The sequence below is a fragment of the Hypomesus nipponensis genome, chromosome 13 (genome assembly GCF_054491055.1).
Source record: "Hypomesus nipponensis isolate SF chromosome 13, ASM5449105v1, whole genome shotgun sequence".
Taxonomy (NCBI): domain Eukaryota; kingdom Metazoa; phylum Chordata; class Actinopteri; order Osmeriformes; family Osmeridae; genus Hypomesus; species Hypomesus nipponensis.
The window spans coordinates 420001-444799 of NC_140373.1; the positions used below are offsets into that span (position 1 = coordinate 420001).

Below are 24799 nucleotides of genomic sequence, written 5' to 3' on the forward strand. Positions count from 1 at the left end.
GGGGGAGGTGCTGGGGGGAGGTGTTGGGGGGAGGTGCAGGGGGGAGGTGCAGGGGGGAGGTGCTGGGGGGAGGTGCTTTGAGAGCAGATAGTCAGATATGGAACATGTGATCCAGGGTTTCATCTAATAATGGGAGGGAGGGCTTCACCACCGTCTCTGAGGCCGTTACCCCCCCCCCCCCAGCTAAAGCCCTCTTTACCAACACTACTCCCTTGTAGTTCTGTGTAACCTGGCCAGTCAGCCAGCATGTCTGCTCAGCCAGGAATCATCTCAAACAAACCAACCAATTCTTCCAGATGTGTCCCTTCTAGTGTTTCACCTGAAGGCTGCAGTCAGTCAGCAGACAGTATCATCCACACATTGCATGCTGTCAGCCCAGCAGTGTTCATACAGGACCTGGATCTCTCCCTGGCTGTGTGCCCAGATATTTATAGTCCAATCACAGGGTTTCACTTTGACGGCAGAGGGAAATATCAAAGGTTGTGGCGCCACATGGCAATGACCTTGTTGTCGCTGTCTAGTGTTAGACGCTTCGCCCACACTGTCAACAGTCTGTAGGATGGTAGATGCCTACCTGTATTTTTTTTTTCTTTTTTCAAAAGTTTGACAAAACATTCTCAGTACCCTCTAAGTTCTGCAGCCTCTCATTACTGCAGCCTCTAAAACATGTTGTATTTTATTTTAATAAGTTAAAATACATTTCAAAAGAAAAGTTCTCTCAAGGTTGAAAACATTTTTAGAATAAAATGTTTCTTAAGGTTGAAAATACCTTTCAAAACGTGTTTGTCGAAACTTATATATAAAAAATATATATATTTTTCCCCCAAAAGTTTCGAAAAAATTGTTTTTGAAAGGTTGAATTTGTATTTTATATATATTTTAGCGTTACCTTCACTTTTCACCACCGACAAAAACTGGGAAAATAGGGTTAATGTGTGTGTGTGTGTGTTAACTAGCCAGTTTGCCTGAAGTCTGCCCTGCTCTGTGTGTGTGTGTGTGTCCAGCCAAGCTGTGGAATGCACACACCCCATAATCCATCTTGTTGTTACAGTTCTGGCCGCATGTCACCACGGCAACAAATCCCTCTCAGAACAGTAACAGTAGCATTGGTGGAGTGTTGTTGTTTCAGGAGGGGGGTGGGGTAGAGGAGGGGGGGGAGAGGAGGGGGGGGGGGGGGGAGAGATGTGGACTTCTCATCGTTTCTGGACATTCAGATCAGTAGCTAGATGGAGGGGGAGGGAGGGGGTGTGTGAAGAGAGAGATAGAACGGTAAGAGGGAGAAAAAGGGGGGAGGAAAGAGAGAGATAGAGGGGGAGGAAAGAGAGAGATAGAGGGGGAGGAAAGAGAGAGATAGAGGGGGAGGAAAGAGAGAGATAGAGGGGGTGTGTGAAGAGAGAGATAGAACGGTAAGAGGGAGATAGAGGGGGGAGGAAAGAGAGAGATAGAGGGGGAGGAAGGAGAGAGATAGAAGGGTAAGAGGGAGATATAGAGGGGAGGAAAGAGAGAGATAGAGGGGGAGGAAGGAGAGAGATAGAAGGGTAAGAGGGAGATAGAGAGGGAGACTCTATACATAACGCCACCTCTCCTAATCTCTCTTCCAAGTGGTCACAGATTAGACTGGAGAGGCTCGCATCGCTAGTCACAGAGACGGAGAGACGGAGAGAGGGAGAGAGGGAGAGAGGGAGAGAGGGAGAGAGGGAGAAAGGGAGAGAGAGTGTGGTGGGAGAGGGAGAGAGGGAGAAAGGGGGAGAGAGTGTGGACGGAGACGGGGTGAGAGGGAGAGTGTGGAGGGAGAGATAGTGGATCTGTGTGTTCTGAAGCAGTAGTAATTAGGAGGCAAATCATTCACAGAACATCAAGGGACACGTGTGTGTGTGTGAGTGTGTGTGTGTGTGTGTGTGTGTGTGTGAGGACTGTACGTCCAGACCCAGTCCAGCGCTGGGATGGTCTCACACAGCCTGAAGTTCCCCTCAGGACCTTTGACCACGTGTGTGTGTGTTTTAGGTAATGAGTGTGTGAGTGGATGAGCTTCCAGCCAGGCTGACACAACCACACTAACCTTTAACCTGACCCCAGCCCAAAGCCTGGCACATTGTTTGTTTATTGTTTATGACTTTTCATTATTATTACAAGTTCTTAAAGACGTTCTTCAGTGAAGAACACTCAAATATTTTGCTGTTACAGTAAAACGTCAATACTAATGGGTGATCTCAAATATCTCTCCGTTCATCCTCTTTGAATGATCAGAATCAGCTTTATTTGCCCAGTCAGTTTGCACAAACAAGACATTTACAGGAAGGTGCAGTCGGTAAACATATTAGAGTTTTAAATATAGCATTTGTTTGATTTTGAGTTCCTCGTCTGGTGGGTGATCTGAACTCCTCCCTATGTGTCAACCCAGACCCTGACTTGTGACCTCTGCCCTCAGTGGCCCCCCAGGCCCCGGCTGGCCCCCGGCCCCCAGAGAAGCAGGCGGTGTGCTGCAGCAGGTGTGGGGAGCTGTGTCGAGGAGAGGTGCTGCGCGTCCAGACCAAACACTTCCACCTCCGCTGCTTCACTTGCAAGGGTGAGTGTGTGTCTTTGCATGACCCAGTTTCAACCATAGTTTAACCACATTTCAAACCACTTCTCATCTTTTGACCAACTGCAGATTTTCATAACGTCAGATGCAGACTCATCCATACACCCCCGCCCCTGACTGAGACTCATCCATACTCTCTCTCTTTCTCTCTTTCACACTCACTCTCTTTCACACTCACTCACTCACTCACTCACTCACTCTTTCTCTCTCTCTCTCTCTCTCTCTCTCTCTCTCTCTCTCTCTCTCTCTCTCTCTCTCTCTCTCTCTCTCTCTCTCTCTCTCTCTCTCTCTCTCTCTCTCTCTCTCTCTCTCTCTCTCTCTCTCTCTCTCTCTCTCTCTCTCTCTCTCACTCTCTCACTCACTCACCGAAGGGTTTCAGACCTTTTGACTGGGCAGAGTACAGGGTACAGAATGTTCTAGAAGAGTCTCTTCATCTAGGAGGTCAGACAGTGTTAGAGCTGCTGCGTGTGGGGAGCAGGAGGTTACTACGGTCACATACAGAGTTACCATGACAACACCTACCACGGCCATGTTTCGGGTCACTGGAGGTTAGAGTTGCATTAATGTGACAGGATTTGTCAGGACCAATCAGTCCCAGGTGACCGCAGGTCGCCTATGTCACCGGGTCGCCCTGGTGGTCAGGACTGGGTCATGGTTGTAGTTGTCTAGGAGACGCCCCAGTAGAATCCGGCCTTGGCCCTTTGCTTTGTAGCGGGGTTTGCATGTTTAAGATTAGCAATACTTAATTTATCATAAAGTTCGGGGCACCACCTCTAATTTGTAAAAGGGGACAGAGGAAACCTTATTTAATAATATTGAATAATAGCACTCGTAATAATCAGTCTAATCTTAAGTAGTGAATTCTATGAAAGTAGAGCAGATCAGATAACATGAGGGATACGCGAATATTACACACAATGATTTATTTTAAGCAAATGTAATTGGGATGAACAAATTATGGGTTAGTTTGGCTACAACAGTACAGAAGGTCCTTAGGACCGTTATGGAAGCGGGACACACAAATGAGAGAGCACGTGGAGAGGGAAAAGGGGAGGAGAGAGAGAGATAGGCCTCAAGAGACAACTGGACAGTTTATGCAATGGTCGGATAATCCTAACTTGAGTCAGGTTAAAATCAATTGCAAACTAAAATCAAACGTAACAAATTCAACCACAATTTGCCAATGTTCACAAGTAAGAAATATAGCACATCGCAGTTACTTTGGTCGGCTTGAAGAAGAGTAAAGTCTGTTTCGTTATCGTCCAACGAAAATAGAACAGTGGAATCATTTGTCAAAGTCCCGGGCGCTCGGTGAATTTGCAGGTTAAGAGGAATAGGTTAGAGAGTGACGCGTTCACCTCAGGTTAATCCTACGAACAGGCAGGGAGTGATTGTTCATCTTGGGTTTTTATAATCCAAGAAATGAGGGGTATCCCTTTTTGAGGGTGAACTTTTCATTGGTCAGTTTACCTGACTGGGCGTTGTCCTGAGATAAGATAGGTGTGAAGTGGTCGGTAGATTGAAGTCAATATTTCAAATGTCCATGGGATGCTTAAACTTCAAAATATAACAATACAACGTTCAGACATAGTTCGGTTAGTATGGTACAATCATTTTGATATCAATATTGACTGACTTATCATAACAGGAAAGCATGAAACTTGAAAACATCAAATTACATCAACACAGCATCTAAAGGGGAAGCATACATTGTCACACAAATTCCAATAGTTCTTCTGGTGTCCACAAGCAGTATTGTCTTTGAGAGATGTTTGTAAATCCATTAAATGTCTGTTTTGGGATTAATCCTTTATAATTCTGAGTTTCTTGAGTAGGGAGGTTGAGAAAGGTGGGCCGTTGTCTGGCTCTTCCCCCCCTTGGGGAGGGGAACACCAGGTATGGCATCAGCCCCTTTGGGGAGGGGAACACCAGGTATGGCATCAGCCCCTTTGGGGAGGGGAACACCAGGTATGGCATCAGCCCCTTTGGGGAGGGGAACACCAGGTATGGCATCAGCCCCTTTGGGGAGGGGAACACCAGGTATGGCATCAGCCCCTTTGGGGAGGGGAACACCAGGTATGGCATCAGCCCCTTTGGGGAGGGGAACACCAGGTATGGCATCAGCCCCTTTGGGGAGGGGAACACCAGGTATGGCATCAGCCCCTTTGGGGAGGGGAACACCAGGTATGGCATCAGCCCCTTTGGGGAGGGGAACACCAGGTATGGCATCAGCCCCTTTGAGGCTTATCCAGAAGATAGTGGCATTGTATGAGACGTCATATAATGCAATCAGTCGTCCTGGTGATCAGTACTGTGTCTTACTGAGTGGATCAGAAATGGTCGTGTCGGCGGTTTGACTCTCTGCTACAGCTTTATGTCTTCCTCTCTCTCTCTCTCTCTCTCTCTCTCTCTCTCTCTCTCTCTCTCTCTCTCTCTCTCTCTCTCTCTCTCTCTCTCTCTCTCGCTGTGTCAGAGCTGGGTAACATGAACAGGTCTTAGGACACCTCTCTGCTCCATGGGTAATCCCAGCCACACAGGCACACACGCACACACACGCACACACAGGCACACACACACACACACACACACAGGCACACACAGGCACACACACACACCCTCCTCCATACTAGTCAGTGTGTGTTTGAAGCAGGGTCACGGCCCGTCACACTGCGCTGGCCTGCACTCACAGCCGTCTATTTACAGACACATGTAAGACTTTCAAAACACCATAAGTCCCCTCCTCACGATATGTAGGCTACTTCTTCCTGAAATACACAGGCCTTGTCTGACGAGGCAGGCATGGCAGGTGGTCTAGGGAACTCTTGGAATCCTGGTGCAGTGAGAGGTCAGGAAAAGGCTTAGTGACCTTTGCTCTTCTCTAAAAAGCTGCTCTTCTTTAAAGTTGTCAATCGGATGTTACATAGCCACGAGGCTTGGCTGTCGGGTGGAAGTGTGGTTCCTGGAAGGAGGAGGGTGAGAGAGGTGAGGAGTGAGGAGGAGGGTGAGAGAGCTGAGGAGTGAGGAGGAGGGTGAGAGAGGTGAGGAGTGAGGAGGAGGGTGAGAGAGGTGAGGAGTGAGGAGGAGGGTGAGAGAGGTGAGGAGTGAGGAGGAGGGTGAGAGAGGTGAGGAGTGAGGAGGAGGGTGAGAGAGGTGAGGAGTGAGGAGGAGGGTGAGAGAGGTGAGGAGGAGGTAAGAGAGGTGAGGAGGAGGGTGTGAGAGGTGAGGAGTGAGGAGGAGGTGAGAGAGGTGAAGAGTGAGGAGGAGGTGAGAGAGGTGAGGAGTGAGGAGGAGGGTGAGAGAGGTGAGGAGTGAGGAGGAGGGTGAGAGAGGTGAAGAGTGAGGAGGAGGTGAGAGAGGTGAGGAGTGAGGAGGAGGTGAGAGAGGTGAGGAGGAGGGTGAGAGAGGTGAGGAGTGAGGAGGAGGTGAGAGAGGTGAAGAGTGAGGAGGAGGTGGACGTGAGGATATAGAGAAAAAATATTTGTAAATATTTGTAAGCATTTGCTATCATGATTGAGAGCTGGGTAAAACGTATACCATTGAAGTGTGTGTGTGTGTGTATAGGTGTGAATAGGTGTGTGTGTGTGCAGGTGTGTTGCATGTGTGGATTGATGTCAATACCTTCACTTGTTCCACTGTCTCTCTCCCTCTGTTCTGTGTGCTGTGTGGCAGCAGCTTGGATACTATTCCTGCCTTGGTCTCCAGGAGATGTTAAAAAGCAGTGGAGCCATAAATAGCTGCTCTCATCCCTGCGTAGGAGAGTGGTGTGTGTGTGTGTCTAAGGTTAGGCATGTGTGTGTGTGTGTGTGTGTGTGTGTGTGGGGGGGGGGGGGGGTTAGTGTTAGTGCCCCCCATGGGCTCCATTATGCTAGCATCTCACTGGCCTTCTCAACTGTCCTGTATAATGTGCAGTGAAGGTACAGTGAAGGAAACGTGTTGGATAATAATTTGGTTGGCTTGTTTTGGAAGATACGGTATACTGCTGTGGCCAACAACCACCTCCACCTAAACCCTCCACTTCCACACCTCTACATCATCTACACCACTTTCACATCTACACCACCTCCACCTCCACTCAGGGGCGGACTGGCCATCGGGGATACCGGGGGAATGTCTTTTAATTATTATTATTTTTTTTAATTTTATTTTTCTGCCAATGGCCATTACTGTCCCAATTGGACCCTGTCATGGGGTTTGGGGGAAGTTCTGTCTCTATCGTGTGTTCTGTGTTGTGTAATGTTGTTGGCATTTGCCGTTGTTCTGTGTTTGTGTATGTGTTTCTGACCCCTGCACTTCGGCTGCACCAGGTCACCAGGTTGACTCAGTTGGCGCAGTATGTCATGCTCTGTTGACTAGGGATGCACCGAACCCAGGATTTGGTTTTGGTCGAATATTGGGCTTTTTGACGGGAGTCAGTTTCGGCCGAACCTTAAATTTTTTTTCCACCGAACCTGAACCCTACGTTTGCACTTACGCACTACGCTGGTTGAAATAGTGACGCCACCGTTGTTGAATATTAACTATTGTGTTAACATTTTTAATGCGTGAAGAACACGTTCATCTCGAAGACGAGTTTGTTCAGAATCAGCTACGTAGCAGGTCGACTGACTGGTTTCCTTCTCATACAGTCCAGTAGCGTCACAGTGCATTTCCCTGTTGAAGCCCAGCTTCAATGGGCTACTTTGAACAGTTTTTTTCAGTGCTTCGAAACTATACGGTCATTGGATAAATTCTGCAATTATGTCCCGCCCATGGATGCTCAGCGTCTCTGGGGGTGAATGGAGGAGTGGGATAGCCTGGACGCTTCTGCTTGATGATTGGAGGGTCTGTCGTAAAACTGCATCTCCTTTTGATTGACAGCCATTTAGTACTATAAAAAGTCGCCGAAGCTATTAGAGCTCAGTCCTATCACGGACTTTGGCCCCAATCTCATGCTTTCTTTGACTGGACATTTTCGCACGTTATTTTTGTTTTCACTCTGAATGTTTCTAATGTTATGCGCGGTGCCGGTGACCCACTCAGCATCTGGCAACCTGAGGCCCCCTGGTTGTGAGGCCCAGGCTGCAGCCCCTGAAGCCCACTGCCTTAATCCGGCCCTGACTGTAGGTGGTTCAGTAGAGGTCAGGGCGACGGGTCTGTAGGGGCGACGGGTCTGTAGTCATTATGTACTGATGGCCTGGGCTTTTTGGGCACAGGGATGATGGTCGAGGACTTGAGACAGGCTGGCACATGGCATGCCTCCAGGGAGGTGTTGAAGATGTTTGTAAACACAGGAGACAGCTGGTCAGCGCAGTGCTTGAGGGTGGCTGGAGAGACAGAGTCCGGCCCAGCTGCTTTGCAAGGCTTCTGCCTCTTGAAAAGTCTGTTAACTTCAACCACCTGAATGGAGAGAGTCGTCACTGTAGAGGGGGGGAGGGGGGAGGTCACATGGATGGGAAGGGGTAGTTCAGGACTGTCCAATTGTCTTTCAATGTGTGTGTGTGCGAGGACACGGACGGTAGAGGATATCATATGACTGAACAAACTGATAGATTGTCCTGCCTATCTGCCAAAGTCCTATCACTGAAAGAACACACACATACACACACATGCTTGCTTGCTTTTATGAACCTGTCCCTCCTACCCTACTTGATGAGTCTGTCTCCTCAGAGTGTGACTTTCTGGATTTAAACATGAAAAGTCTCTCCTAGTTAATGTGCCATTTGCAACCTGAGGGCCCTTGTTGATATAAAAGTGTAGATCAATGTGCTGTTGAAGTTCTGAACCCTGTAACTGACAATCCTCTGTGTGTGTGTGTGTGTGTGTGTGTGTGTGTGTGCAGTGTGTGGCTGTGACCTGGCCCAGGGGGGGTTCTTCATGAAGGGGGGGGAGTACCTCTGTACACTGGACTACCAGAGGCTGCATGGCACCCGCTGCCACGGCTGTGGAGACTTTGTAGAGGGGGAGGTGGTGACCGCGCTGGGCAAGACCTACCACCCTGCCTGCTTCATCTGCTCCCTCTGCAGGTCAGACACGCATGCAGACATAGCACACACATACACACACACACACACACACACACACTGAGCCAGTGTTACCTTCCCTCCCTCCCCCCCACAGGCGTCCGTTCCCGGCAGGAGATCGCGTCACCTTTAACGGGAGAGACTGTCTGTGTCAGCGCTGCCTCCAGCCCACCTCCCCCGCCTCCCCCGCCCCCAAGGACTCCAGCAGTGAGTGTGTGTGCCTGCCGTCCTCACCTCTGACCTTTAGGACCGCAATCAAAACCAGGATTAGAATCAGAACCAGAACCATCTCTAGAACCATAAACAGAATCAGAACCAGGGACACAATTAGACCCAGAACCAGTATCAGCCATCCAACCATCAGACTGTACTAAGGTACAGTGACACAATAAGTCCAAAGCTGGATAAGTATGAGGCTGGTGTGTAAACAGACGACAGGCTGCGTGCTGAGTAGGAAATGTAGGCAGAGTAACATAACACAGTAGATCACTCCTGTCATTTCACAAAGAGCTTGTTGGGAGTAGCGCACACACACACTCATTGTGGTGGAGATGAATGGGTCTCTTTGTGACATGGTTGAGTGGTGAAGCTCTCTGAGCAGGAAGCCATTATCCAGAGAGCAGAGTGTTTATCACACGGAAGCAGGATGTCCACACACACACACACATCATGCACACAGCTCTCTCTCTCACTCACTCTCACTCTCTCACACACACACACACACTGATCTTGGAGTTTGTAGCCTATACATGAGGTCTTTTAGTCCTGTGTGTATTAGTTTTAATGCTAGTTCTCACATTAGATCCAGATCGTGGTCTCACAGGAAGGAAGAGGAGAGTGATGCTGTTACTGTTTTAATAACCACGCTCTTAGCAAGCTCTGCTCTAGCTCATATTGCCCCCTGGTGGCTGGACTGAAAAGTATGAAGGACATTTAAACAATGTGTCTCCCTGTGTGTCTCCCTGTGTGTCTCCCTGTGTGTCTCCCTGTGTGTCTCCCTGTGTGTCTCCCTGTGTGTCTCCCTGTGTGTCTCCCTGTGTGTGTCCCTGTGCGTGTCCCTGTGTGTGTCCCTGTGTGTGTCCCTGTGTCCCTCCCTCCCTGCCTGTGTGTGTGTGTGTGCTCCAGGCTGTGCAGGCTGTGGTAGAGACATTAAGAACGGCCAGGCTCTATTGGCGCTGGACGCACAGTGGCACCTGGGCTGTTTCAGGTGCCGAGCCTGCAGTAAGGTGCTGAGTGGGGAATACATCAGCAGGTGGGTCCTCACACACACACACACACTTGCACTAATACATAAATACACATTACTCACTCACTCACTCACATTACTTACTCTCTCTCTTTCCCTCCCTCCCTCCCTCCCTCCCTCCCTCCCTCCCTCCCTCCCTCCCTCCCTCCCTCCCTCCCTCCCTCCCTCCCTCCCTCCCTCCCTCCCTCCCTCCCTCCCTCCCTCCCTCCCTCCCTCCCTCCCTCCCTCCCTCCCTCCCTCCCTCCCTCCCTCTCCTCAGGGATGGTGCCCCTTACTGTGAGAGAGATTACCAGCTCCACTTCGGGGTGCAGTGTGAAGCGTGTGGTCAGTTCATCACAGGCAAGGTCCTGGAGGTGAGATCCTGCAGTCCTCCTTCTTCTGCTTGTCCGACCGTGTGGTTCTGTGTGTTGTCCTCTGGCGTTCAGCCTGCAGGGTTTGGATCTTTGACAGCTGACATCATTGAAACAGCAGAACTTCAATTCTCAAGGCTGCTTATAAATGCTTTCGGATGTTGTCCGAATATGTGAGTGTATATCTGTTTCTGTGTGTGAGTGTTTGTGCGCTCCAGAGAACATCTGGATGTGTTTGTGTCCCTGGAGAGTGAAGGCACGTTCAGACTGAGAGAGCTGCAGCTCTCTGCTCTCAGCTCTGCTCTACAAACCCAGGATGTGTGTGTGTGTGTCATCCCCAACCCTAACCCACACCAGCACAGTGAACAAACTTGAGCACGTTGCCACCACAGAAAGATGAAGTCAGCCCAATTCAGGCAACACCCTCTCCTCATCCTGATTGGATGGTTGCTGTTATAGAGTAGGGGGGAGGGGGAAGAGAACAAATGATGAGAGAGAGGGAGATAGATATTGAGAGAGAGAGAAAGGAGGAGGGCCATGGAAAGCAGTATATTGTTCTAGCGGAGAACCCAGACAGGAGAACCCTGAGGTCACCCTCCTCTCACCCTCCTTCTGCCTGTCTGAGGTAAGAAACAGCCTTGCTAATGTGGTGCCTGTCTGACAAACAGTCTGACTTGCTGCCTGCGTTCCGCTGGTTTCCCTCTGTGACCTGTGTGACTTGTGTGTGTGTTGCTGCATGAAGCTCAGTTTCAACTTCTGTCCTCGGGGTTCCCTGGGATCTGCTCTCGTCTGGTTCTGCTGCTTAAGGTTTGGTTGTTTGATGTTAGATCTTGTCCCTATGTCCTTCCCTCAATCTGACAGAGCTGAAGAGGCCAGACAGGCCTGTGTGCTGGTCAGAGTTAGTGTTTCAGTAGTGTTGGGTGTTTCAGTATTGTTGGGTGTTGCAGTAGTGTCATGTAGATTAATTTTGTGGCGTTCTAAGTCTCTTTAAGAATAGCTGTTCAGCTGTATCAGAGACTGTATAAAGACAAGTTCAGCTGTATCAGGGTGTGTTCAGCGAGACAAGTCTAAAATTCCTTACGCACTTAAGCAGGCATGCCCTCCCGCATGCACGCATCTGAACCCTGTCCTCTCTGAGAGAATGGTGTGGTCATGTTTTAATCCTCTCTGGAATTAGTTGTCAGGGGCAATGGTAATGTTGATGACGTAGCCCTCACAATTAAACTATCTCCCCTGAGAGAGAGAAAGAGAGACAAAGTGAGAGGTGGAGAGGGGTTCTTGTTTTTTCTAGAAAGTTTTGTTTACATGAAGGGAAAAAATAAAGAAGGTGCTTGCGCCAATCGTCATGGCAACAGGGGGAGGGGTTGAGGAGGGGGTCACATTTGGATGAGATCATACGTTTCTAAGCCGTGGTGTCACACACACACTCCTGTTACACACACTCACTCCTCTCTCTCACACACACACACACAGACAGACACACACACAGACACACACACACTCCTCACACACACACACTCCTATTACACACACTCACTCCTCTCTCTCACACACACACAGACACACACACACTCCTCTCTCTGAGGGACCCTTACACGAGCCCACAGGGTTCAGAGGCAGTTCTGAGAGGCCTGAGCTGCTTCATGGCTCACTGTCCAATCACAAGGCAGCCTGCCACTATGACACTCAATCACTTCCAGATGTTTGTGTGGTAGCTCATGACGTCAGAGCTGAGTTCTAGCTCCATCTAGACTATACAGCATGGGGTGCATGGGGTGCATGGGGTGCACATTCCTGGATGAGATCCAGAGGAGGTATGTGTTCATATGGATCTCTCTCAGCATAGGTCAGAGTTCATGTGTGTGTTGTGTGTTTGTGTGTGTTTGTTGGCATATGTGTATTTGTACACTAACACCTGTATGTATGTATGTGTGGGTGGGTGTCACCCTGTATTCCAGTCCCCGTCTTAACTGAACCCAAACACAGGTGTTGCATTTCCTCCACTGCTCATGGTGCAGGTGTTGTGTTCTGTCGCCCCCTGCAGGCAGGAGACAAACACTACCACCCCAGCTGTGCACGATGCAGTCGCTGCAACCAGATGTTCACGGAGGGAGAGGAGATGTACCTTCAAGGTGAGGCACCCTCCACATCAAGGTCCCAAACAGCCACTCTCTCTCTCTCACACACACACACACACACACACACACACACTCTCTCTCTCTCTCTCACACACACACACACACACACACACACACACACACACACACACACTCTTTATTACATTCCATTCTCCAAACCTGTTCCTGGACAATGGAAACCTGCAGGGTCTCTCTCTAGCAGGAGGGGCTCTCTCTAGCAGGAGGGGCTCTCTCTAGCAGGAGGGGCTCTCTCTAGCAGGAGGGGCTCTCTCTAGCAGGAGGGGCTCTCTCTAGCAGGAGGGGCTCTCTCTAGCAGGAGGGGCTCTCTCTAGCAGGAGGGGCTCTCTCTAGCAGGAGGGGCTCTCTCTAGCAGGAGGGGCTCTCTCTAGCAGGAGGGGCTCTCTCTAGCAGGAGGGGCTCTCTCTAGCAGGAGGGGCTCTCTCTAGCAGGAGGGGCTCTCTCTAGCAGGAGGGGCTCTCTCTAGCAGGAGGGGCTCTCTCTAGCAGGAGGGGCTCTCTCTAGCAGGAGGGGCTCTCTCTAGCAGGAGGGGCTCTCTTCTCTCTAGCAACAGCAATAGTAGAACACTCACACACTGCCCTCCCTAGCAACAGCAATAGTAGAACACTCACACACTGCCCTCCCTAGCAACAGCAATAGTAGAACACTCACACACTGCCCTCCCTAGCAACAGCAATAGTAGAACACTCACACACTGCCCTCCCTAGCAACAGCAATAGTAGAACACTCACACACTGCCCTCCCTAGCAACAGCAATAGTAGAACACTCACACACTGCCCTTCCTAGCAACAGCAGTAGTAGAACACTCACACACACTGCCCTCCCTAGCAACAGCAGTAGTAGAACACTCACACACGCTGCCCTCCCTAGCAACAGCAGTAGTAGAACACTCACACACACTGCCCTCCCTAGCAACAGCAGTAGTAGAACACTCACACACACTGCCCTCCCTAGCAACAGCAGTAGTAGAACACTCACACACACTGCCCTCCCTAGCAACAGCAGTAGTAGAACAGCGGGTCTGATCTTGAGAAAATAAAGCTATTTTTCTTAGTTCCACTCAAAGACTGGTTAAACTACTCCTCACAGAGGAATTCTCACATGTGCCGTGCGTGTTTTTAGAAAACGTAGAGCTTTATTTCACAGTGACAGTCTGAACAGCCCTTCCAGATGTTGGGAGGGTCCATGCTCCCAGGGTCCCATGCTCTCCATCCCCTGTCCGCCTCTCTATCCTCTCTCTATCGCCCTATCCCTTACTTTCTTTCCCTCCCCTCTCTCTCTCTCTCTCTCTCTCTCTCTCTCTCTCTCTCTCTCTCTCTTTCTCTTTCTCTCTCTCTCTCTCTCTCTCTCTCTCTCTCTCTCTCTCTCTCTCTCTCTCTCTTTCTCTTTCTCTCTCTCTCTCTCTCTCTCTCTCTCTCTCTCTCTCTCTCTCTCTCTCTCTCTCTCTCTCTCAGGATCTACAGTGTGGCATCCAGACTGTAAGATCAACAGCAGAGCAGAGGAGAAGTACCGGGTGAGTCGAGATCTGCATCACAGCTGGACTACGCATCCATCACACCTGGATACACATCCATCACACCTGGATACACATCCATCACAGCTGGATACACATCCATCACACCTGGACTACACATCCATCACAGCTGGATACACATCCATCACAGCTGGATACACATCCATCACACCTGGACTACACATCCATCACAGCTGGATACACATCCATCACACCTGGATACACATCCATCACAGCTGGATACACATCCATCACACCTGGACTACACATCCATCACAGCTGGATACACATCCATCACACCTGGATACACATCCATCACACCTGGATACACATCCATCACACCTGGATACACATCCATCACACCTGGATACACATCCATGTGGTGGTTCTGAGGAGGTTCTCTTTCCCAGACCCAGCATCGGCCATCCTCCAGGCCCTCTCCTCTCAACTTCTTCTTCCCTCTGCCTCACGTCCCGGCTAGAACTGTGAGAAAGCCTGAGGTGTGTGCTGAACCCTGAGTGGCCTGCTCTGACCCCTCACCGATCTATCTCAGCAACCTTCCTTTGCTTCACACGTTCAGGAAGCAAGAGGGTAGCTGGCAGTGTGCTTGTGTTCTGCCCCACACCGGACACAGTGTGCTTGTTTGAGCACGTGTGGTAGAAATACGCAGGTTGAGATTCTGCACCCCCATAGAAACACAGGGCTGCTTGTTAACCCTGCTGATACTGTGCTGATACTGTGCTGTACTGTGCTGTACTGTGCTGTACTGTGCCGCTGTTCAACACTAACAGAAGTCAAGATCAGGTGAAGCCAGCCAGTATGCATCAGACATGCTGGAATGGGTTTCTGACCAACCTGAGACCTAAAACTGAGACTGCCAGTCAGACTTTGTCTCCTTCTTGGAGGTTGGGGCGGGGCTTACGTGTTTGAAATGGCCAATGACATATTCTTCCTTCTGTCCACAGCCCCTCCCCTCTTTAGTCAACTCCCAGTACAGAAAGGCAGGTACTGTATTCAGCCTCTGGCAGCAAAGCGGGGCTTAACAGGGGCGAATCTAGGTTCTCACTTTTGGGGGGGTTAAGCGCTAGATAAAACCTATTATTTTTCCTGTGACCCAGCAAAACTAGGGGGATCTGGGGGCATGTTCCCCCAGAAGAATTTTTGAAAATAATCATTTTAAATAGTGTCCTCTAGTGGGCTTTAGGAAGAGAAATTAATACATTTAGATTTAAAATATGAAAAAAAAAAAAAAAAAAAAAAGTAACAACAAAAATGTAATACAAAAGAATTGGGGTGGGCTAATGAAACTTCGGGTTAGATACGCCCATGGGGCTTAAACTCCTCATCTCTGCCTTCACCATGCTGTCACCATCCTGGATATTTTGTTCATCGTTCCACTTAAGGGGCCATCTCCACCTCAAAGCCATGCTACCCTTCCTTTACAAAACCAGCTACACTTCAAGGTCTGATCTTCAGACAAGAGACACAGAAACACATCAACATTTACTTTTCATTATTTAGCAGACGCTTGTATCCAAATCGACATACAGATAGTGCAGATAAACAGTACAAGCATCCCTGTAGTGTGACTGTAGACTCCATGTGCTGGATGTGTTTCCTCTCAGCCCCCCTGGGGAGCAAGGCTGGGCTTGTCAGCCTCTATCTAGTCTCTCCTGGACAACCTCCACCAGTCAGCAGAGTGTCCGGTCTCACCCTCTGCTTCACTAGTCTTCATGCCTCCAGTGTTTCCTGGCAGCATGGTTCATGCTGCTGTCCCATGCCAGGCTGGCTCTGCTTCCCAGCTGGGACGCCCCTGAGCATGATCTGCCCCTCATGAGCACTGTCAGCATGCATGCTGTGTGGGTGTGGACGCCCAGTACCACAGGTTTGTGTGTGACCAGGTGTGTGTCTCCCCCAGCCCAGCAGGTGTTCCTCTGAGAGCATCTGCTCCAGGCCAGGCTCCAGCCTCCCGGGCTCTCCTGGACACTCCATCTACGTGAGTAACGCCAGATAACCACCATCATGTCCTCATTCAGCATGCACTATCCAGCAACGTACAGGGATAGGGGGGATTTGAACCTGCAACTTCTTGATATGCAGTCAAATTGCTCCACCATTGAGCCATATTTATCCTGGTTCACACCGCTACCAGCCAATGAGACAGTAGGGCTGGGGATCTGAGAGGCTGTTGGACAATTTTAGGGCATGATCTTTTTGTGGGAGGTCTGGACTGTATGTATGTGCTGGGACTGAACCAAAGACACACCAGTGCTAGGCCAACCAGAGGAGAGGGTGCTTAGAGTGCTTAGCCATTACTGCTGGTGACTGTAGACTAGGCTAGAATGGTCAGATAAATCAAACTAGCTTAAGTGGGGAGGCTCCATCATGCAGTGGGTGTGTTCTCCCATCAGACAGCACACAGGCTGGGGCTGGGACCAAAACACTTCACATCTCTGAGTTTGCAAATAGAAGAAAGGTTTTGATTTTTGAAGTGCCTCAAATTGTTACGGATCCTGAACCTGCTACAGAGATCAAGCTGCTGCAGGTGCCCTGCTGTGTTGCCCCCCCCCTCCCCCTCTGACTAGCGGTTCCTGCCCCCTCCCTCCCCTCTGACTAGCGGTTCCTGCCCCCTCCCTCCCCCTCTGACTAGCGGTTCCTGCCCCCTCCCTCCCCTCTGACTAGCGGTTCCTGCCCCCTCCCTCCCCTCTGACTAGCGGTTCCTGCCCCCTCCCTCCCCCTCTGACTAGCGGTTCCTGCCCCCTCCCTCCCCCTCTGACTAGCGGTTCCTGCCCCCTCCCTCCCCCTCTGACTAGCGGTTCCTGCCCCCTCCCTCCCCCTCTGACTAGCGGTTCCTGCCCCCTCCCTCCCCCTCTGACTAGCGGTTCCTGCCCCTCCCCCTCTGACTAGCGGTTCCTGCCTTCCTACAGTGCTGTGATGTGGTGTTTTCCTCATATGTGATGTGGTGTTTTCCTCATATGTGATGTGGCCTTTGAACCCTATCCTTTGTCCTGACCTAGTCTCTCCCCTGTTCACCTTGTGTTCATGCCCTACCTCTCTCCTCTCCTTTCCTCCTCTCCCCCCATCCCTCTCTCCTCTCCTTTCCTCCTCTCCCCCCATCCCTTTCTCCTCTCCTTTCCTCCTCTCCCCCCATCCCTTTCTCCACTCCTCCTCTCCATCCCTCCCCCCGTTCTCTCCTGTTCCTCCAGGCTAAAGTAGATGATGAGATCATTGATTACAGGGCATTAGCAGCCATCCCCAGAGTGAAGGCCATTTATGATATAGAGCGTCCTGACATGATCTCGTACGAGTCAGTCCAACCCTCGTCCTCCACGCTGCAGCCCCGAGGAGATAGGCAAGACAGGCTCAGCCCTATTGAGGTAAAGGCCCTGCAGACACACTCTCAACTCCACTGGGTCTGGAATAAAAACAATTGATATTGATAAGAAAAAAATAAATAAAATGTATATATAGTATATATGTTGAAGCACATTGTATTCAGTGTAAGGACATATTAAGATTTTTTTTGACAATATGCACACATCGTTTTGACTACCAGGAACATCTGGACATGTCCATGTCTCGGATGTTCAGTTTATGTTCTGGAACAATCTGGGTGGTTCTGGAGTAATCTTGGAGGTTCTCAATGAAACTAGGTGGTTCTGGAGTTACTAGGTGTACCAGATGCAGGGTTTCCCACAGCACTGCAGACTAAGCTTTTTTTTTTATAGCGATATCCGCCGTGTTACTCTGTCCTGTTTTCTCCTTTCCATGCAAGTCTCCCTTCTCTGCATTAGTCTATCGCACAACCCCCCCCCCCTTCTGATGGCAAACAACACCCTACCACCTTAACTAACACATTTTCTGTGGGAAACCCTGAGATGCATCTCTCCTGATGGTATGTTGTCATGACGTTTTGTCAACAGTGTATGGCAACCAGACGAGGCCCCTCCCCTTTACCGGATCTACGTGTGAGTGGTCCATAGGCCCCTCCCATGCCCCGCCCACATGCCCCTCCCATCCCCCCATGCCCCGCACACACCCCCACATGCCCCTCCCACCCCCACATGCCTCTCCCACCCCCACATGCCCCGCCCCCATGGAGAACAGGCTAATCCCATTCCGCACAACCAGAAATGCTCAGACACCTGGGCGGTCATCCCATGCGCTCTACATGAGTACCCTGTCCTCTTACATTGAATGGTAATAGCTCCACACAGGAAGAGGATGGTGATGGTGGTGGTGGTAAACATGAGAATTATATCCATAATCTAAACACAAAACTAAAAATCCGATCCTATTAAAAGACTCATATTATTTATATACCTACTGAAGTACAATGGTGTTGAGTGTAGGGGGTATTCATCCTACTTAACCAGTGACCTTGACTGTGTTGTACGGATCTAACCAGTGACCTTGACTGTGTTGTACGGATCTAACCAGTGACCTTGACTGTGTTGTACGGATCTAACCAGTGACCTTGACTGTGTTGTACGGATCTAACCAGTGACCTTGACTGTGTTGTACGGATCTAACCAGTGACCTTGACTGTGTTGTACGGATCTAACCAGTGACCTTGACTGTGTTGTAGCACCAGAGAGCTGCTAGCGTCAGCACGCCCAGATACACTGAGACAGTAAGTTAGTCTTGGGACCTTTGGGCCTCCTCAACCATAACCACCACAATAACGACATTTAGCAATTATAACATATGTACCTATGTCATATGTTCACCTGAAGAAAACAACTGTTGAGTATTTAGCATGTGCTAAAGCAACTAACAAAACAGTACTATCACTGTTAGTACTATCACTGTTAGTACTATCAATAATTCATAGAATCAACTGAGTAGTAACACAGTAACACACAGTAGAGTACAGTAACACACAGTACAGTAACAGTACTCATCTAGTGACTCATCACTGCTCTTCACCCCCAGCCCCTACCTTCTGAGCCCTCCCCTCTGCTTGAGGACATAGTAAGTTGCTCTGACCTCACACCTCTGCTTGACCAATCAGGGCTCTCCTCTGTAGCTGGTGGGTTTAACTCTGAGCGGGTGTTTTGGGTGTTGAAGGGTCATCCCTCCAGAGGCTTCTCTGCTCTGTTTATCTTTAACAACAAACTATGGCACTGCTTTGACTGACAGGGTCTGTGTATCTGACATGAGTATTCTGAATGGAAATAGCACTGTGTGTACGATTGTGTGTGTGTCTCTGTGTGTGTGTGTGTGTTTACAGTACTGCGTGCTTACCCAGGTGCATGTTCCCTTCAGTACTTCTTCACCTTCTACCCATCCTGTCTTCAGAACCTGAGTGCTGCCCTCTGCTGCCCTCCAGCAGGACTGCGGATGCTAACCCTGCTCCTCCCCAGCCTCCACCTCCTTCCTCCCCTCCCTCCTCCCCTCCCTCCCTCCCTCCCTCCCTCCCTCCCTCCCTCCCTCCCTCCCTCCCTCCCTCCCTCCCTCCCTCCCTCCCTCCCTCCCTCCCTCCCTCCATCCCCCCTCCCCCTCCATCCTCCCATCCCTCCCTCCATCCCCCCTCCCCCCTCCTCCATCCTCCCCTCCCTCCATCCCCCCTCCTCCATCCTCCCCTCCATCCTCCCATCCCTCCCTCCATCCCCCCTCCTCCATCCTCCCCTCCCTCCATCCCCCCTCCTCCATCCTCCCCTCCATCCTCCCATCCCTCCCTCCATCCCCCCTCCTCCATCCTCCCCTCCCTCCATCCCCCCTCCTCCATCCTCCCCTCCCTCCCTCCATCCCCTCCATGCCTCCGCTCTTCCAGGTCCACTCGTTTAATAGTCCAGTAACATTTTGTTTCTCTTCTGTAGTCACCGAGGACCCTGTCTCCCTCAGCTGAGGTAGGTCACATCCTGGTTGGAATGTGGTGGGACACAGGACACATTAGGAGATGTTGGGACATATTAGGACATATTAGGACATATTAAGACACATTAGGACACATTAAGACACATTAGGACACATTAAGATACATTAGGACACATTAGGAGATGTTGGGACATATTGTAGTTTTCTCTGTGTTTGTTGTGCATCTGTGTGACCTCTTAGGCCTGTTCCATAAAGCGACTTTACCAAATAAGCCAGACTTATGTCAGTTAGTCTGACTCATTTCTAGTTCATTCGGTTCCATAAAGCTAGCTCAAAGTAGTTCGAACTCAGTTACTAACTTATGCTTCAAAACTAGCCTGGTCCAGGTCAGGCTAATTGTCAGGCTTCGACCGTGTTCTTGCTTAACCAGACATTCCTCTAACACTGACCCAGCGCGAAAACGATGATTTACCACAGACATTCTCATTTTCTAACCCTTATCAGTTCAATATGTAGGCTACATTTATAGAAAATCTACTTAAATAGCTTACATAAACTACAACATTTAGCCTAATGCATCAAACAATGATAAACAATGATTTGATACACAATATAGCCACGTTAAACGTATGGCTATATGGTAGTTTGTGATTTAAAATGTTTAGGCATCAGGCATAGGCCTATCTCAATCTAAATTATCCAAGTATAATTATCATAGCAATATAATTGTTAACAGTAGCCTACAATTGCAAAACAAAACAAAATCTATAGGCTACATCTATCCTCCATTTTCCCGACACAACAACCATTTTAAAGAGTTAGGCTGCTGGGTAATGTATTGATTAATAGTAGTATTTATTTAAAACAATGTCAAAAAAGTAAATTTAGATGTGTTTACAGGGTGTCTGTTTTTTAATCAACGAAGTAAAGGTCTAAAAAAGGACCTCGATCTACGTAGCCTATCGTTCATTTACATTTAGCAGACACTCTTATCCAGAGCGACTTACAGTACAGGGACATTCCCCCCGAGGCAATAAGGGTGAAGTGCCTTGCCCAAGGACACAACGTCATTTGACACAGTGGGGTATTGATCCGGCAAGCTTCTGATTACTAGCCCGACTCCCTCACCGCTCAGCCATCTGACTCCTTCATGTCACTCATGACGTGTTATTTTAGTTTGATGAAGCGGTGGATGAGGGAGCTGTCATAGTACACGGCTTAAAGGGAACGTTCTTTCTGGAAGAAGTCACGTGGCCGTGTGCATTGCTTTTGCCGTGGTGGATTGTATGATCCATGTTCTACCTTTCGGGCTGTTTAAGAATAGGGTGCACGTGCAATTAATGATCAGTGACCTATGCTCTTTTGTAAAGCTCTCTCTTGGAAGTCGCTTTGGATAAAAGCGTCTGCTAAATGAATAAATGTAAATTAGCTTGACTACTTAAATCTGACTTGAAATAGTAGGATTGCGTGAGCTGAAATTGGCCTTTATGGAACCGCTTTAGCCCCGCTTGACTAATCAAACTAATTCAAGTCTGGTTTGGGACATTAAGTCCAGCTTTTTTGAGCGGCCTTTATGGAACAGGCCTCTGGTGTCTGGTTGTTATGACGGATGTTGATTGTTGGTGTCTGGTTGCTATGAAGGGTTGCTATGACATGAGAGAGCGCATCATGCAGAGATCCACTAGCCAAGGATCCATCGGGTCCCCCACCGACTACAATCGCCATAACTACACTCCAACACTGTCACGGTCGCCACAACACTTCCATCGACCAGGTGAATCTTTGCTCACATCTAACAACTCTTTTACAAGGAAACGGGTCAAGAGTTTTGGCAATTGTGTATGTTTTTGTCTGTTCGCATGTTATAGTCCATGACGGGAAGTGTGTGTGTGTGTTCTTCCCTTAAGCAGGGTTAGGGTTAGGTTAGGGTTAAGCAGGGCCTCTGTCTCGCTGCCTTCCTCTGCACAGACAAGGATGTTTCTCCCCTTACCCTCTATTCTAACATCCCTCCTCCTTTCTTTTCCTGGGATCGCTCTCCTGTTCCTCCTCTTCCTCCTCCTCCTCTTCTTCCTGGGAGCTGCTGGCAGGCATACTGAAGCTAACTTCCTGTTTGCGTTCTGGTCCTAATGACACCCGTCCCACTTCCCCTTTCCGTCACCATTTCCTCCCTCACACCAAAGGTAAGCCCCGCCCCCTCCCCCCCCACTCCCTCCGGCTCACCCGTCTCCCCCCAAACATTACGACGCTCAACACCTCAGGCTGACTGCTTGACACCAGTAGTTGGTGAAGCCACACAGACTGGTTCATATGTGAAGCCTCGAGAAGTTTGTTTTGGAAGGTGACAGTTTACAAGATTCATTCAAAGTAGGCTTTCTAGAAAGCTGTTTCAGTGGTCAGATATTGTGCCAGTAAGCAGCTGTCTGCCTGGCTGTGACGCCAACGTTTCCTCTGTCCTGTTCTGGCTAACCCACCTGCCCCTCTGATTCTTCAAGACTCTTTCTACGTAGGTATGTCTGGGCCAGTCCGGTTTCTAACCCGCCCCGTGGTCTTGGGTCTGTGCCTGTCTGAGGATGTGCCTTTGTTCAGTGTCTAACATCAGTGCCTGCCTCCTTCCAGCACTTGCTCATTTCTCAGCCTGAGATTCCCCTAACAAACATATACATGTTTCCTCATGGGTATGTGAGTCTTACTGACTCCCTCACTTTCCCTTATTCAGATGAATAAGCCTTTCTGGAAATGACTACATTAAATTATTTTAGTTTAAAAAACATATTGTTCCTGTTGCATGCGTGCCATGTCTGGTGGCATGCTGGTCTCCTAGCTGATGCTGTGTGACCCCACAAGACGCCCCTCGGCTCCCAGATGTCAGCTCACATCCCTCCATCTGTCCATCCATCCCCCCATCCTCTGAGACATTCGCTCATTATCCCATTGGAGGACTTATTTCAACATTCTTCTTCTTCTGCCTCCGTGGTTGTCCTTCCTGTCCTCCTTCTTCTTGTGTGTTCTGCTTCCTGTCTTCCTCTTCTTCTTGTGTGTTCTGCTTCCTGTCTTCCTCTTCTTCTTGTGTGTTCTGCTTCCTGTCTTCCTCTTCTTCTTGTGTGTTCTGCTTCCTGTCTTCCTCTTCTTCTTGTGTGTTCTGCTTCCTGTCTTCCTCTTCTTCTTGTGTGTTCTGCTTCCTGTCCTCCTTCTTCTTGTGTGTTCTGCTTCCTGTCCTCCTCTTCTTCTTGTGTGTTCTGCTTCCTGTCTTCCTCTTCTTCTTGTGTGTTCTGCTTCCTGTCTTCCTCTTCTTCTTGTGTGGAGGCACTGAGCTGTCGAGCGGCCGCAGCTCCCCCTGTCTCGGCCCGCCACCCCGACTCTCTCTCTCAACACTAAACATTTCCACGTCCCAGGTAGGACATGGACTGGCCAAACGCTAATCGCTGCGCACCTAAGAATCCATAACTCGCCCCCTTCTGACCTTTTTAAGTTTCTTTTTTTCTTAATTTTTTTGTCCATTTGTCGACCCCCCCCCTCTCCATATCTCTCTCTCTCCACATCTCTCTCCCCCTCCACAGTGCCTTTTGTTTGTTGATATTTTTGGCCTCCTTGCCTCTTCATCCTGGACAACTTCATCGCTCTTCTTTACTCTCTCCGTCTCCCTTCTTTCACATCACGCTCTCAGTCTTGCAGTAAACATTCCTCCCTCATCCGCCACGACACGGATACTCTCCTGTCATCCACACTCCGCTTCTCCTTTTTCAACGGCAGATTTTTATTCTGTTCCATTAATGAGCTTTAGTTATTTTGAACATCAAACTTGGATCTGGCATCTCTGTGTTACGTTGAGCCTGGTATCCAGGAGCCGTGGGAGGCCACTGACCCACCACTCACTGTCATCCACAGATCAGGGCATCAACATGTACAAGAAGCCTCCCATTTACAAGCAGCATGGTATGTCCTCTTACTCCCTAACCTGGTAGCTGGATCAGTTGGATAATTACACACATCGATCACAAGATAAAATATCTATTGCTCTTAACAGGACATTTTCAATACTGTTTGAGTTGTACAGTGTTGGGAATGTCATGTGGGCATAATAAAAGTAATTTAATGTAGTTTAAATTAAATTATTGGTCCACATGTTTTGTGTGCTTTGGAGGGACTAACTGGTACAACTAAATGTGATGTGTAATATGATGCAGGATGCTTGATGCATAAGACTGTATACTTGTGAGTTCATTTTAATATAGGTACATGCTAATCTTCTGATCCCATATTTGTTTGTTGTTGTGTGTGAACTTCAAACCATGTTAACATGGTTTATGACTGGTGTGTTCCCTACCCATGCTCCCATGTAAGTACTGTTTGAAGTCATCACCTCTGCTCTACTTTATTTCCTACTTCTACTCTCAGTGCAGTCCTAACAATAATAATAATAATGATGATAGTACGCTTCATAGGAAAATTGTACTTTAAACAAACACATGGCTATGCTAATACAATGCTAACGAATTAATCTAGCTAGCCTTAATGTAGCCTCAGTATTAACTAGCCTTACCTCCTCATGTAGCTAGTTCTACCTGCTTCCTGCCTCTCTTTCCTTCCTGTCTGACGCTGATCACATGGTTTTGACCCTGACCTATGAAAACACGGATGATTTGTGATATGCGAAGACAAATAATATTTTATCAAACAGATTCAACGTTTTTTCAGTGACATAACAGTTTAATTATACCTGAGTTTATGTCATCTGGTCTGTTGTTGAGTGGTTGCCTGATCGTAAGACAACAGTGAAATTCGTACAAATTTGACTGAATTTTAAGTTCCTCTGCTAATTCAAATCTGACAAATTGTGACTATATTTTTTATTTATAAACCGAACAAAAATAAAAATACCCCAAATTCAATCAGAGGTGTATCTGTTACCTGACTGGCAAACACCATGCTATTCCCACTGACGACCAATCACTGACGGACCAGTTCCCCCAATCACCCAATCCAGATTCAGCTGCCATGGTAGCTCAGAGCAAGTCCGCTGATGACATCATCAAATCTGCCAAGTTCCCCGCTGCCCGAACCCCCCGCCCAGACGAAACACCAAAGATCGAGACTGACTACTGGCCCTGCCCTCCCTCGCTTGCTGCCCTAGGT

General features: G+C 49.0%; 1 protein-coding gene across 1 annotated transcript in view; it reads left to right on the forward strand.

Annotated features, from left to right (window-relative positions):
- The window catches only part of ablim1b (actin binding LIM protein 1b), a 36346-nt gene that overhangs the window by 5032 nt on the left and 6515 nt on the right, over positions 1–24799 (forward strand). The window contains exons 2-18 of the mRNA XM_084669797.1: positions 2429–2566; positions 8400–8583; positions 8678–8787; positions 9706–9832; positions 10086–10179; positions 12221–12308; positions 13788–13846; positions 14257–14346; positions 15765–15842; positions 17053–17223; positions 17770–17814; positions 18435–18479; positions 18782–18820; positions 19669–19698; positions 21308–21440; positions 21754–21846; positions 23552–23599. Of these exons, the coding sequence (XP_084525923.1) occupies positions 2429–2566; positions 8400–8583; positions 8678–8787; positions 9706–9832; positions 10086–10179; positions 12221–12308; positions 13788–13846; positions 14257–14346; positions 15765–15842; positions 17053–17223; positions 17770–17814; positions 18435–18479; positions 18782–18820; positions 19669–19698; positions 21308–21440; positions 21754–21846; positions 23552–23599 (1572 nt within the window). The remainder of the gene's footprint in view (positions 1–2428; positions 2567–8399; positions 8584–8677; positions 8788–9705; positions 9833–10085; positions 10180–12220; positions 12309–13787; positions 13847–14256; positions 14347–15764; positions 15843–17052; positions 17224–17769; positions 17815–18434; positions 18480–18781; positions 18821–19668; positions 19699–21307; positions 21441–21753; positions 21847–23551; positions 23600–24799) is intronic.